Source organism: Dipteris shenzhenensis, chromosome 9, assembly GCF_047967505.1.
Source record: "Dipteris shenzhenensis isolate YYH24624 ecotype China chromosome 9, Dip_SZ_1.0, whole genome shotgun sequence".
In the NCBI taxonomy this organism is placed as follows: Eukaryota; Viridiplantae; Streptophyta; class Polypodiopsida; order Gleicheniales; family Dipteridaceae; genus Dipteris; species Dipteris shenzhenensis.
In genome coordinates this window covers 11,680,277-11,694,354 of record NC_141604.1, presented here as the reverse complement: position 1 = coordinate 11,694,354, position 14,078 = coordinate 11,680,277, and the positions used below count along the sequence as shown (strand labels likewise).

The 14,078-nt window shown below is 47.5% G+C and overlaps 1 protein-coding gene across 1 annotated transcript in view; it reads left to right on the top strand.

Annotated features, from left to right (window-relative positions):
* Window positions 1-13,449, top strand: part of LOC147898199 (diacylglycerol O-acyltransferase 2D-like) — a 47,959-nt gene extending 34,510 nt beyond the window's left edge. The window contains exons 3-9 of the mRNA XM_087379853.1: window positions 9,977-10,062; window positions 11,804-11,910; window positions 12,107-12,262; window positions 12,524-12,610; window positions 12,696-12,793; window positions 12,917-13,004; window positions 13,083-13,449. Coding sequence (XP_087235979.1) covers window positions 9,977-10,062; window positions 11,804-11,910; window positions 12,107-12,262; window positions 12,524-12,610; window positions 12,696-12,793; window positions 12,917-13,004; window positions 13,083-13,184 — 724 coding nt within the window. The 3' untranslated portion in view covers window positions 13,185-13,449. The remainder of the gene's footprint in view (window positions 1-9,976; window positions 10,063-11,803; window positions 11,911-12,106; window positions 12,263-12,523; window positions 12,611-12,695; window positions 12,794-12,916; window positions 13,005-13,082) is intronic.
* The last annotated feature ends 629 nt before the right edge of the window (window positions 13,450-14,078 follow it).

Here is a 14,078-nt window from a genome sequence, read left to right as displayed (position 1 = left end):
CCCAGGAGAGCGAAGTCTTCCACATAAGGACACGTTCCCCTTTAATGTTGGAGGCATACAAGTTAAGGAAACCAACCTTACGCCCTCCAATCAAAAGAATAATCCACTGAGCTCTAGAGGGAATAATGACTCCGTGTCCAACAACTAAGGGGAGAACCGACTGCGAAACTAAAATAGAAGTGCCCCCCTGGTGCCCAAGGCAGGCGACCAAAAAGTATGGCGAGAAACAACTTGCCTTGGCACAATCTCTAGAATCCAGTTTGTGCTCTTGAATAAATAAGATATCAATGGAACTCCCACTAACACTTGGATGAATCTGATCCCGGATCAGCTATCTACGGCGGCGATGTGGGACGCCACCTAGGCCCTGTATGTTCCAACTAATAATCCTTATCGACGGGAGGATGTAGAGTGGAACACCTTACCCGACCTAGTGGCGAAAACAAACCCCTCAACAGGGGAAGACCTCCTGCTCAAGGAGGGAGGGATGGAACCAAGTGGCGGAAAATTAACAGGGGAAAGAACCCTGCCACCTGAAGAAGAAGCCCTGTCAACAGGAAACCCAATCACTAACACCTGGATGAAGCTGATCCCGGATCAGCTATCTACGGCGGCGATGTGGGACGCCACCTAGGCCCTGTATGTTCCAACTAATAATCCTCATTGACGAGAGGATGTAGAGTGGAACACCTTACCCGACCTAGTGGCGGAAACAAACCCCTCAACAGGGGAAGACCTCCTGCTCAAGGAGGGAGGGATGGAACCAAGTGGCGGAAAATCAACAGGGGAAAGAACCCTGCGACCTGAAGAAGAAGCCCTGTCAACAGGAAACCCAATCACTGGCTCCCCAAAAGTAGCGGGCACAAACTCCTCCTCTAGGAAATCTGAACCATCTGCCAGGGCTGAAAACGAGTTCCTGTGAAGCAAGCCAGACACCGGAGTGCGAAGGATTCCTTCTGAGGGAAGAGGATCAATAGTGTAAACCATCCCCTTTCCCCTATCCAAGGGAGGAAGTGAGGACTGCTCTCTATCCTGTGTCTGCCCAGCCGTGGAGACCTCTACTGCCTCAAGAAGAGCGTCTGGCACCACTGGATCTAGGGAAGAAGCTGCAACCGGGGAGGAGGTCGAAGCTTCATGGTCTCGAACTGTGCGAGGTGAGACTGGAGGGACAGCTCGAGGTGAAGCAGAGTCCACTAATGTACCCTTGTAAATTGAAGGAGGGATCTGCACACGTGTCGGAAACCACTGGAGAGCGTCGCGTGCCCCTGAGGTAGGTGGGGGTCGAGGAGCAGGTGATGGACCTGTACCACCCCCCTGTCGAGGCTGAGGAGCAAGTGCTGGACGTGTACCACCACCATCTTGAGGAGGACCGCCATGCGAAGGTCGAGGAGCAGGTGCTGGACCTGTACCAGCCCTCTATCGAGGCCGAGGAGCAAGTGCTGGACCTATACCACCCCCTTGTCGAGGCCATGGAGCGGTAGCTGTACCAGAGGACTTCTTGGGCCTTTTCTTCTTCCTGGGGCAATCCCTGGCAAAGTGTCCAATGGTCCTGCATATCTTGCACTGGTCTTGTCTGCCTGAAATCTCTACTCTCTGGCGAAAAAAAGGAACCATCCGGGCGCTAGATCATAACATGATCCATCTTGAGGTTAGGATCCTTACAGAGGACCCTAACCCTAGGTACCCCATCAGCCTTGGTTGCCTCTGCTGCAGTCAATGGCAACCCAGGGAGGGGTGGGATCTCAGCAACTGCGTCAAAATGCTCCCCAATAACAGAAAGAAGTCAGTGGTAAACCTGGGGAAGCCCGGGGAATCTGATGAAGAGCGAAAAGATTTCCTTATCTGCCTCCACTGGGTCGAAACCAATATGAAAAGCTTCAAAGAAGATCTTCTTGTGTCCCAGGTGTAAAAACTGAGCCTTGAGCACAGTGCTCGCAGCCTCCGGAGTGTCAAAAACAACCTGGAAAAAACCTCGTCTCAGAAGACGAACATCTAACAATCGTGGAGTGAGGTCTGGGGGGAGAGCCGCAAGCATCCAGTCTCTGGCTTGGGATCTGGAGGGGTGAGACCCGAAGATGCATGCTAGCAACGTGGTAGAGCATTCAATCTCTACATCCTTCTTGAGCTGCTGCAACTCGTCTTTAGAAAAGGTAATAGTTTTCGGGGCCGGTGGAGGTGGAGTAGGATGGGATGACGGAGTATCCATCGCCAATCGAGGTGAGGAGGCCGACTCTGACAATTTGGAGGCTCCTTCCACTCCAAAAAAAGCTGCTGGAGATAGGGGGGTAGAAAACAGGGAAAGGAGGTGAGGAGGGAGCGGGGGAAGGGGCGAGGAGGGGAGGGGTAAAGGGGAGAGGCTGAGAGGCTGAAGGGGAGGGGGCAGGCTGAGAGGGAGGGAGGGGGCAGGCTAGGGAGAGGAGAGGGAGAGGAAGGAGAGGCAAGAAGGGGGCGGACTTTGGGGTAGGGAGGGGGCGGGCTGAGAGGGAGAGGAAGGAGAGGGAGGGGCAGGGAGGGGGCGGAGTAGGCTGAGAGGGAGAGGAGAGGGAGAGGAAGGGGCGGGCTGAGAGGCAGGGAGGGGGCGGAGAAGCAGGCAGGGAGGGGGCGGAGGAGTAGGCTGAGAGGGGGAGGAGAGTTAGTAGGGGGTGAAGGGAAGGGGAAGGAGAGGGAGAGGAGGGGGCGAGCTGAGAGGCAGGGAGGGGGCGGGGGAGCAGGCAAGGAGGGGGCGGGGGAGCAGGCAGGGAGGGGGCGGAGGAGCAGGCTGAGAGGGGGAGGAGAGGGAGCGGGCTGGAAGGGGGCGGGCTGAAGGGGAGGAGGAGAAGGGAGGGAGGGGCTGAGGGAGAGGGAGGGGCTGAGGGCAAGGGAGAGAGGGAGGGACGGGCTGAGGGAGAGGGTGCAGCAAGGGAGTGGGGAGGAGCAGCAGCTCAAGGAATTAGGACGAGTCTAATACTTTGAGTGCGCATATAGCAAAAATTCAATCTTTAGTTCAACAACTCTCCAATTTAAAGTGTTGCTCGGATGACGAATGACAAGTATGGAAGGGATTTCTCGCTTTGAGAATGCTCTTGAAGTACTTCGCATTGCATCGACTACATTTGAAGATATGGTGTCTCTTTTACTTGAAAAGGATCGCCGCAACAAAGAATCTCCATCCTATTCAGCGGATACTACACAAGCTCTCGCCTCCACCAGCAAATGGAGACCTAGGCCATCGACTCCACCAGCACGAGGAAAGACATTCAAGCCATTTAAGTGCACTTACTGCAACAAGCTTGGTCATACGAAGGACAGGTGTTACCAGAAGCTTGCTCAACAACAATCGAAGGATCATGCCAGTTGGGTGGCATCTGCCACTAATATGATGCAGACGAAGATGACCCGCCAACACAGGATCATGCTCTTACAGTCTGTCTGTCGCATCTAGAGGATGATGGAGATCATGATTTTGCTTTCTAAAGAATAATATATTTGGGTACTTTGCCCTGGGGGTGTTCCAAAAAATGAATGCAATAAATCATGTGTGTTGAGTCAATTAAGGTCCTCTGCCTTGGATAGTCCTCCTAATTCCTTTACAGATTCATTCTTGCCCTAGGACTCTTCGACCTGGCTTCGGTGGCAGGGCCTTTCTGTTTTTGTTCTTTGAGATTCAGGGAGACTTTGATTTGCCCAGGAGTGCTGGTTGGTTTGACTTTCAGCTCCTCAGTTCGCGCCAGAGTACTATTCCCTTGGATGGAGCCATTTTACAGGGCAGATTAGGAGTTTGATCAGAGCCCGACTTTGGATTGCACCGTCAGAGAGAGAGTTTTGTGCCGTTGCCACTGGCACCCCCTCACTTCCATCCGATGTCTAGGTTGTCCATCATTTCTTGGAATGTGAGAGGACTGAACGGCCGCAGATTTACCTCAGATGCAGATGGTCGTAGATTGGGAGTTCCTAGATTGCAGTTGCTTAGGGACTCCCTTCGGTTTATTTCCTCAGGGTCCCCTCCAGACATTGTGCTTATCCAGGAGCATAAGCTCTCCCAAGACAGGATTGATAGATGCAGATCCTTACTCAGAGGACAGAGCCGGACATATTGGAGCCCAGCGGATGGCACGAGGGGAGGAGTTTGCATTTCGGTTTCAGCTAGGTGGGCCTCAGAGATCACCCAAGGGGGTACACTAGTGGAGAGCAGAGCATGCTATGTTATTCTTCAGATTGAGAGCACAGCAGTTAGTATTCTCAATGTGTATGCTTCCACGGATCCAGCCCACAGACGTGCTTTTTGGAGACAGCTCAGAGAGTCCCTTCCTCAGGCAGACACCTGGATTATTGGAGGAGATTTCAACATGGTTGAATTCTCTGAAGACAAGTCAGGTCAGACAGAGGGTGGCCTTTCTGATAGGGAGAGAGTGGAGTGGGATAGTTTTGTTTTGCATGCTGGACTTCATGATGCAGCTTGATTGGACGACTTTCGTCACTTGGCTGACAGTCTTCAATTCTCTTGGTCCGGGGTTTTCCATGGCTCTCTTTCTTTGGTCTGACTTAACAGGTTTTATATTGGCCAATGGGGCCAGGCCAGAGGAGGACAGATTGGGATCCGCTCGGGTTATGTTTTATCTAACCATGCTCCAGTCCTATTACAGATTCTTCCTACCTCTCGATTGGAGAGCACAGGCTCTGTGAGAGTTCCGGACTTTGTTTTTCAGGACACAGAGTTCATGGAACGGTTGAGAGAGGCTTGGTTGTCAAAGGACACTCCTGTGGATCAGGGCTGGTTGATGTGGGTAGAGGGGGCTTTGGCTAGAGTCAGCATGGCCTGCCAGTTGAGGGCAAAAGAGGAGAAGGAAAAACTCAGAATCAGAGATCGGAATGCAAGAGCGGAGGTATCTAGACTTCAGAGATTGATTCAAAGTTTTCCTCATTCTCTTTTCATCAGAGGGCAGCTTTCGGAGGCTCAGGAGAGACTAGAGAAGATTCAGGGCAGGAGGGCCCAGTTCAGGTTTTACTCCCAGCAGACTTTCTGGATTCAGAAGGGGGATAGATGCTCTAGAGAGTTCTTCAGGGCAGTGGGTCAGAGATACTCTTTGGACAGTCTTCGTAGACTTGTGGATGAGGCCGGGTCTCTTCAGATGGACCCTCACCGTCTTGTTGAGATCACTTCTGATTTCTATTCCACTCTTTACACCGCCGATTCAGTCACCGAGGAGATGATCCGAGCCAAAGAGGAGATTTGGAGCCATGTCTCTCTGATGGTGGTCTCAGACAGGACGAGTCATGTTTTGGATAGCCCACTATCACTCTTGGAGATCACGGACGCGTTACATGAGCTGCCCAGAGACAGATGCCTGGGGGAGGATGGTTTGTCGCCACTTCTTTTTAGAGCTCTTTGGGATACAATTGGGCCTCATCTACTCTCTGCCTTTTCAGAGGCTCTCGATACAGGATCTTTGGGCAAGACATTATGCACAGGTATGATTTGTCTCATCCGAAAGGGGGAGACAAGACAGTCCTACGTAATTGGAGACCCATTATACTTCTAGGGACAACCTACAAGATCCTGGCGAAGACCTTGGCTCTTCGCCTAAAGCCTATGCTGCCAGATATCATCAAAGCTACTCAGACAGGATTTGTCCAAGATCGGAGTATCTTAGATAACATCTTTACTTTTTGGGAGGCCACTCACTGGGCGAAGGAGAGTCAGCAGGAGATTGCAATTCTTCTTCTCGATTTCAAGAAGGCTTATGATAGGGTGGACTGGGGTTTCTTGGAGGGCACTATGAGGAGGCTAGGCTTCAGTGATAGATGGATTTCTTGGGTCTCCTCACTTTACTCCCACTCTTCTAGCAAGATGGTGGTCTATGGAGGCAGAGGACCGGCTTTTCAGCTATCCAGATTGGTACGACAAGGATGCCCGCTTGCACCTTACCTTTTCCTTTTCGTAGCGGAGGCTATGGGATACTTTATGCAGGCTACCAGTCATGGCACTTTGGGCCTCCATCTGCCTATCCGGCAGGAGCAGGAGCTTCTGGACACTGAGTTTGCTGACAACACGGCACTGACAGTCAGAGGAGATGCATATAGTCTTGCTACTGCTGCGGATTCAATTAACAAGTTCTACCTAGTCTCAGGGGGACTTGTCAATTGGAACAAATCAAAAGGCATCTGGACTGGAGCTCAGCAGGATACCCCAGCATGAGGAGGAGACAGAGGCTTTGTATGGATTCCCAGAGGCACCTCCACGAGATATCTAGGCTTCCAAGTTGGCATTGAGGTGTCCCCCGCAGCAGTTTGCCCCAGTTCTTGAGAGCATCCGAAGAAAGCTAGCCTATTGGAGTACGGCTAGACTTTCTTTGGTTGGAAGAGCGCTGGTACTCAACCAGGTTCTACTAGCGACTATGTGGTACGTTGCGTCATGTTGGTGCTTTCATGCTAACTTGATCCGTCAGGTGAGGAGATTGCTCCGAAACTTTCTGTGGAGTGGTGGCGACGGTTCTGAGGACACTAGGGCTAGGGTTTCATGGGATACTATCACTTTACCCTCCTCGCAGGGAGGACTTGGGGTTCTTGATCCTGAGATGCAGAGCAGAGCCCTTTTAGTCAAACTTCTTGTTAGAGGTTTGACTCCAGGAGATGAGCCGTGGAAGCAGTTCCTACTGCATGGGATTCACCAGTGCACCCCCAGAGCAGCAGGCCAGTGGGCAGGTAGAGTCAGTTGGATCTTCCTGACAGACCAGCATGCTCAGCCTTCCTCACCACTTGTGAAAAGGCTTATTCAGATTTGGGATCATTTTCGACAGCACCTCATCAAAGCAGTTCCCTCCTCTAGAGAGGAAATTGCCCGACAACCACTTTATCATAACCCCCTGGTTCGGTATCAGGGATCTTCCCCTGGTACAGAACTTAGGACTCCCTTGGCCAGATGGCATGCTCAGGGGGTTGTGACAGTCGGAGATTGGTTCAGGGGAGGTGTGGAGATGTCAAAGGAGGAGATCAGAGATAGACACGAGCCACTTGGATAGATTGCTGCCACCAGATTACTGATCATGAGAGCTATTCCTCAGGAGTGGAGGGATATACTTACAATCCAGCCTATGTTCATCCCATCTCTACTTGGTCAGGTTGTTTTAGTGAGGCAGGGCTATGCATTGGAGTTCGTTTAGGACCGGCCCCATTTACTTATTTTGAGACGGACTCCTCTCACAGATTGTATCCCACTCAGCCCCTGGATCGACAGGAGCTCCTTTGGCAGAGAGTCAGGGTCATTGGTTGCCTGGGTAAGGAATGGGCCACAGATCCTTCTAGGTTGACCATTGCAGAGGATCCTAGATGGAGACTTTGGATTTTTCAGGGTCGACCTCTTGCGGAGCTCGACTGGGACCCAGGTGAGTGGGCGTGGCCTGCTCCGCTCCGGTGGCAGGCGTTCGTTCTCTTTCCTTTTTTCAGTACTTGACGAGGGCAGGTTACAGGCTTCAGCAGAGAGACTCTCATCACCTACCATCTGCCTCACAGCATTGGCACGCACAGGGACTTACTGCAGAGCTCTTGCTGAGCTACTGGACTCACTTTTGGGGCATCAGTAGAGCCAGGAAATGTATCTATAAGATCCCATCTAAGTCAATGAGTTGCAAAACACTCTCTCTACTATGCCTAGGTCCTAGAGTAGAGAAGAAGTGTTTAATTGACTCTACTCCCCATATGCGTCCAAAATGACTCCAGAGCATGAAAGGCATACTCTACTCTCTGATCAAGCAATGTCTGCAAATTAACCCTTGCTGCTGCAGTAAGGCGGTTCTGAATCCAAGCATTGGTGGACCTTTTATGCTTTTTACTCTCCAGGGCTGCCAATTGCTAGCGAATACCAATCTCCCGTCTCCTAGTACTGCGACCGAGTGATAAAAGTTACTAATACCAGTCAGGGTTGCAGCCAGTGGCACTGCACCCTGCATATGTGACATCCATATTTGCAAAGCTGTCCTTGTGAGATCTTCCTCTACATAAAAGGCATAAGGAATCTTAATGCTAGCCGAACGTCCCCTCAAATGAGGCTCATAAATTATGAATACTACCAGAAAGCGGTCTGAAGTAGAAACACTAGCAGTGTATACTGACCCATCTCTACCCAGAGCCCAATCATCAACATAGAATCTACCAATTTGTGCTTGTATAGGCATACACTGTCTCCTGTTCGACCATGAGAACAAGAGAGACTGAGTCTGAATGTAAAAGGCATCATCAATCCAAGCATCTATGCCACTGAAATGAATCAAGAAGGCATCCCAGTCTACTCTCTCTAGAGGGTGAATGCTACCCTCTCTACCCCTTTTTTATTAGAAGGCAACTCAACCATGTTGAACTCACCTCCAATGACCCATGAATTTGCAATGGGAGCTAAGGAGAGCAACTCCTTTCACCTACGGACACGATCCCCTCCATTGTTAGGGGCGTATAGGTTTAGAAAGCCAACCTTACATCCCCCAATCAAGAGAATAATCCATTGAGCTCTAGAGGGAATGATCACTCCGTGTCCAATGACCAAGGGAAGAAAAGACTGTGAAACTGAAATGCAAGAGCTCCTCTAGTGCCCAAGGCAAGCGACCAAAAGGTATGATCCAAAAGAAGTTTGCCTGAGTTGGCACAATCACTAGCATTAGTTTGCGCTCCTGAACAAAAAGAATATCAATACGGCCCCCAGTAGCACCTAGATGTAGCTAATTATGAATCAGCTGCCTACGACGACGATGTGGCACACTGCCTAGGCCCTATATGTTTCAGCTAATGATCCTCATCGGTGCAAGGTAGTCGGATGAAATACCTTACCCGACTTGGTAGCTGAAACAAACCTCTCCTGAGTAGTATCCCTCCTACTCAGGGAAGAAAAATCAACTGGAGAAAGAATCCCTATACCTGCAGAGAGGAATGCCCTGTCAATAGGGATTCCCAAAACTGCATTCCCAAAGGTGGAAGGAACAAACTTCTCTTGCTTGATGTTTGCGCTAGTACAGAGAATGAGTTCCTGTGAATCAAGCATGGCTGAGGAGTACGAAGAATGCATGCACTCGAGGATGGTGAGGGTGAAAGAGGGGCAACCCTCTTGCCTCTTTCAATGGAGATGGAGTGAAGAGTAACAGAGATAGGGGTCTACACCCGAGAGGAGTTAGGAGTCTGAAAATCAGAATGAGCATCATCTTCACTGGTCTTGTCCCCTGGAGGATTTGGAGCATCGGAGTGAAGCATTGGAAGGCCCCTCCCAACCTATAGCTGGTGGGACAGGGGCGGAGGCATCCAAAGCATCACCCACTCAAGTACGAGGAGGGTCCAGGGCAGGGTGGGTGTCCTCCTATGAGGATGGAGGATCCGAAACTATGACTGGTAAGCATCGGGGAACCGGTGTGGGCCTAACTAAAGGTATAGGACGTACTGTTACTGCTGGGTGTCCTGGGCGCACTGTTGTGATGCGAGTTTGCCCTTTGTATTGCTATCTTGGATGAGTGATCTCTGAGGTGGATTGGTGTACGTGGTTCCATTTTCATTCTATGATATGCATCTGGTTTGCATTGTGCCTTCTATGTGTACTGTTTCTCTGCATTGTCTATCATGAGTGTTGTTCTTTCCTTGTCTCCTTTTAGAGCTTGTTCTTCCTGTTCCGATTCACAGCACTCCCTAGCACCTCCTGTGTCACCACGCACGATCCTTGCAGCAGTGTAGTGTAGTATCATAGGTCCATGCACCACCCAGGCCTCTAGTGACACCTCCAGAAGTGATCAGACCTCCCCTTCAAATAGGGGGTGAGACATATATTGCATTCTTGGCTGCAATTTAAGGATAATAATTGTTTTGTTGTGAAGACAAGATGCTAACAGCATATTTCACATGATTCATGCATGAGTGGATATTTTGTTCCTTAATTTTTCATAAATATAAGCTGTGAATAATTTTCTTTTGCTTGGTGCACTTACTGATGGTTCTACATCTGATCCGGGATGTTTGGATTGGACAGGTTTATATGCAAACATTGCCCGAGTCATTTTCCCCTTACATTGGTGATGGAGGACAAGGAAGCTTTTGATCCAACTCGGACATACCGTAAGCCATTGAAAATTCTAAATAAAGTTTGAAGTGTCTCTTAGATTAAAGAACAATACATGGCATTGCTAATAGGGTAATCTGAGCAGCTTTCTTTTTTGCAACAGACGTGTAGCTGACTGAAGACAGACCTTAAGACTATAACTAGTACAAATCTGCACACAGAGTATCCTAATGATAATCTAGGGACTTTTGATGGCACTCTTTATAGACCATAATGTTGCGGCCCTTTTTCTTCTTGAACTCACAGAGTTTCTTGGGCTCTGTAAGTTTAGCCAAATATTTTTTGTGTAAATAGAAAGAGCTAACTAGTTTATGATTCGATGACAACAAATAGGTTGGGAATTGGGCTTTAATAGTATATCTTATCAATAAATACTCCCCCCGCCATTATCCATCCTTCTCAAAAAGAAAAAAAGAGAGGAGGAAATGTAATAGAAGGTGGTCCTTTCCCTGCGGACTTTCCTCCCCTCCCTCATGGATATGCTAGGAGGCCTTTTACCCTTGAGGGATTTGTTTCCACCACTAGGGTGGCTAAGATGTTCCACCCTACTTCCTCCAAGCAATGAGGATTGTTAGCTGGAACATTCAGGGCCTTGGTGGTGTGCCTCATCACTGTCACATGCAACTAATCCGCAATCAACTGGTGGCCTCGTTGATGTACTTTTTCTTCAGAAACACAAATTGGATGCCAAGCAATCAGGTAAATTACATTCAGGTCATACTTTTTGGTTGCTTGCTTTGGGCACCAAGGAGGGACATGCATTCAATATCAGACTCCCTTCTTCCCCTTGTTGTCGAACACGATATCATTATGCCCTCTATAGCACTTGATCATTTTGTTGATTGGTGGACATAAGGTTGGTCTTTCAACCTCTATGCCCTCGACAACAGAGGGTACGGTGTCCTTTTTTGGAAGTTTCTTCTCTCTTGGGCTCCCATTGTAAAGTCATGGATTATTGGTGGTGACTTCAACACGTTGGAGTTGCTTGCTGACCAAAAGGGGTGGAGAGAAGGTGGCACTCATTCTCTCAAGAGAGCAGCTTGGAATGCCTTTCTCTTTCAGTACAATACAGTTGTACCATAGTACTTCTTATACATTATATCTCATGTGCTTGTACCACAATAGCTCTCATACACTTGCACACGAGCACTTTCATTCTAGTGCACAACAAATGCATACAATAAGTATGAGGTAGGGAAGCACACATAGAAGGCAAGTCTCCTTGCACCAATGACCTTTGGCTGCCAGTAATACTTCCGGAATAGAATAGCCCTACCTCAAACAAGGGTGTTGTTTTTGACAGCAATCAAGAATACCTACCATACATCTACACCACTTGTTATATGGGAACAATTCAACAATTATGAGTTATATGGCTACAATTCAACAGATTATGAGTATTTTGTTTTTACCTTGTGGCATAAGTATATTCATACATACTTTTTTGGGAAAAATGATTATGCATGATCTCGAAGAGCATATCAAGATGATTTCCTTTCATTGTGTTGATTTTTCCTTCTCTCCTAATTGGTATTGCTCTTATAGATGTGTTCCTCAGAAGTAACTATGTCTAGTGCTATGAGGTGAGGTTTCAGTACATGATAAGCAGTTTGTCCTTACATATCTTATTATTCGCGGGTGTTAACGATTTGTATAGTAGCTTTGATAATTGATAGTTAAATTCTTGGGACTGTTTTGATTTTGTTAACAATTTCTTATCGGTGGGATGTTTGATAGTCTTTATAGCTGAGCCCCATTCAGTACTACCAATTGGAATCTTGGCCCTTTGCCGTTACACCGAATACCTGCCTATTCAAAAAGTGAAGGCACTGGCAAGCAGTGCAGTAAGTTGACGACTCTTACTCCCCTTCCCAGCCCCCCTGCCCGACTCAGGTAACATTGCTTCCACTTCTCTTTGTTACATTTTGAAAAAGATCAAAATGTATCAAAGAGAAGTGGAAGCAATGTTACCTGAATCATTTTGTGCCAACCATGTCTGATAGCCTAGAGCTCACAATTACGTTGCTTTGGCTAGTGCAGATTTTTTTCACCCCTTTATTGAGGCACGTGTGGTCTTGGCTGGATCTGGTACCTGCATCAAGGAAGGTGCTCTTGAAGACATTGAGTGATGGTTATAGCTGCATTCTTGTTCCAGGTGGTGTCAGAGAAATGCTTTTCATGGAACGTGATCGTGAGGTCAAGTTGGCTTTCACACATGTTTACTTTAAATAATGTTCTCGATGCTGTAGTCCATGTTATAATGATAAACAACGTGAAAATGATAATTTATATGACTTGTAGTTGACATAAAGTAAAATCTGTTCTTCGTTTTTGTATTGTCCCTTTTTTCAAGCTAATATGTGTACAGCAGAAATAAGGATTTACAAATCTAACTATGGATCTCGATCTATAGTTTCTTTAGTCACTCTTTTACTCTGGATTATTCTCTGTGTCCAGGTAGTATATTTAAAGCAAAGATACGGGTTTATACGTATAGCTATACAGACAGGCTCTCCTCTAGTACCTTGTTTCATTTTTGGGCAGGTGAAGTGTTCTCACTTTCTCAAAGTTATGAACATTCACCAAGTGAGCCTTGATGTTTTCTAAGCAGTGTCATTGATACTTGCAGAGCCACGTATACAATTGGTGGAAACCAAAGGGCAAGGCATATGACCACCTATCTCGAACTCTCCGCTTTGCCCCACTTGCTTTTTGGGGAATGTTTGGGTAGGGTTTTCATCTTTGTCTCAGCACTTTCCTTTTCTGTTTTGTTCTGAGGAGAATCACACCTTTTGCATATTTAGAACTATTGCAGGTATTAATTATACATGGCTGGCAACTGGCATGCAGATCCCCTGTTCCATTTCCACGACCCATGTACGTTGTGCTTGGAAAGCCCATGGAAGTCAAGACAAATACAAACCCATCCCAAGAAGAGGTTTGCATCTTGGATTCAGCATTTATAGGGAAAAGTTTGTAGAAGATATCACAGCCATTGTATGGTTTGCTGCTTCAGGTCTCTGCGCTGCATGCAAGTTTCATCTCCTCCCTTCAGCAACTCTATGAGAAACATAAAGTGGCTGCAGGTTATGAAGGTGTTCCTCTGTATGTGTACTGATGTCAATCAAACAATCCCATTTCTCTACGCCAAGATGCTTATCAGAGCCTCGCAAATTCTATCCACGCCAAGATGCTTATCAGAGCCTCGCAAATTCTATCCATGCCATCCAAATGCATGAAGAATCAGGCAATTTACTGGAATATTCGTACCTAGACAGCATGCGGAGATGAGCTTCTACGGGAACCATGATCCTCATGGGATATATGACTACATATCAGAATGTTTTTCTTTCAGGGTGCACAAGATGATTGTTTACTCGGAGTGTGATAAGGAATTACAGCTTATGTCCCCCTTATCATGGTCCTATGTCAACTTTGATTTGCTATCCTAATGCAATAAAGGTTTAACTTTCTAATTGTAGGATCTAAATTATCATATGGGGCTTCTTTCATACAGAATTGGTGAAAGTTCAAAATAGCTCACAAGCAGGTAGCTTGGAGCATTGAGCCCCTTATCTTGCTTATAACTCATTTTTCCTCTTGCCTCTTCTCTTTTTCTTGCTGCTGGTATGAATTGTGTTTTATAGATATTGTAGAAACATATGCAATAGTATGGTTATGTAGGCTAGTCTCTTTTAGTTTCTTTTTTTTTTTTAACAAAAAGATTGCTTCATTAAGTATGAATGAAAACCGCAAGAGCAAGTTGTAATGTGGGCCATGCATGAGAAAAAAATCGGCTCAAAACAAGCTAACAAAAATCCAAGGTGGATGCTGAAAGTGCCACCTCAACCCTGAAGGATACTCAAAAGTAGAAAGGAGATCCTCTCCAAACTCTGAAAAAAGTACCTCTCATGGCTGTAGCTGCTCTGGAGATCCCTGCATGCTCGCCCAAATGGCAACCAATGTGTGTATAGTATCAGTCCATATACTGGCCATGGACTAGGAAGGGTGA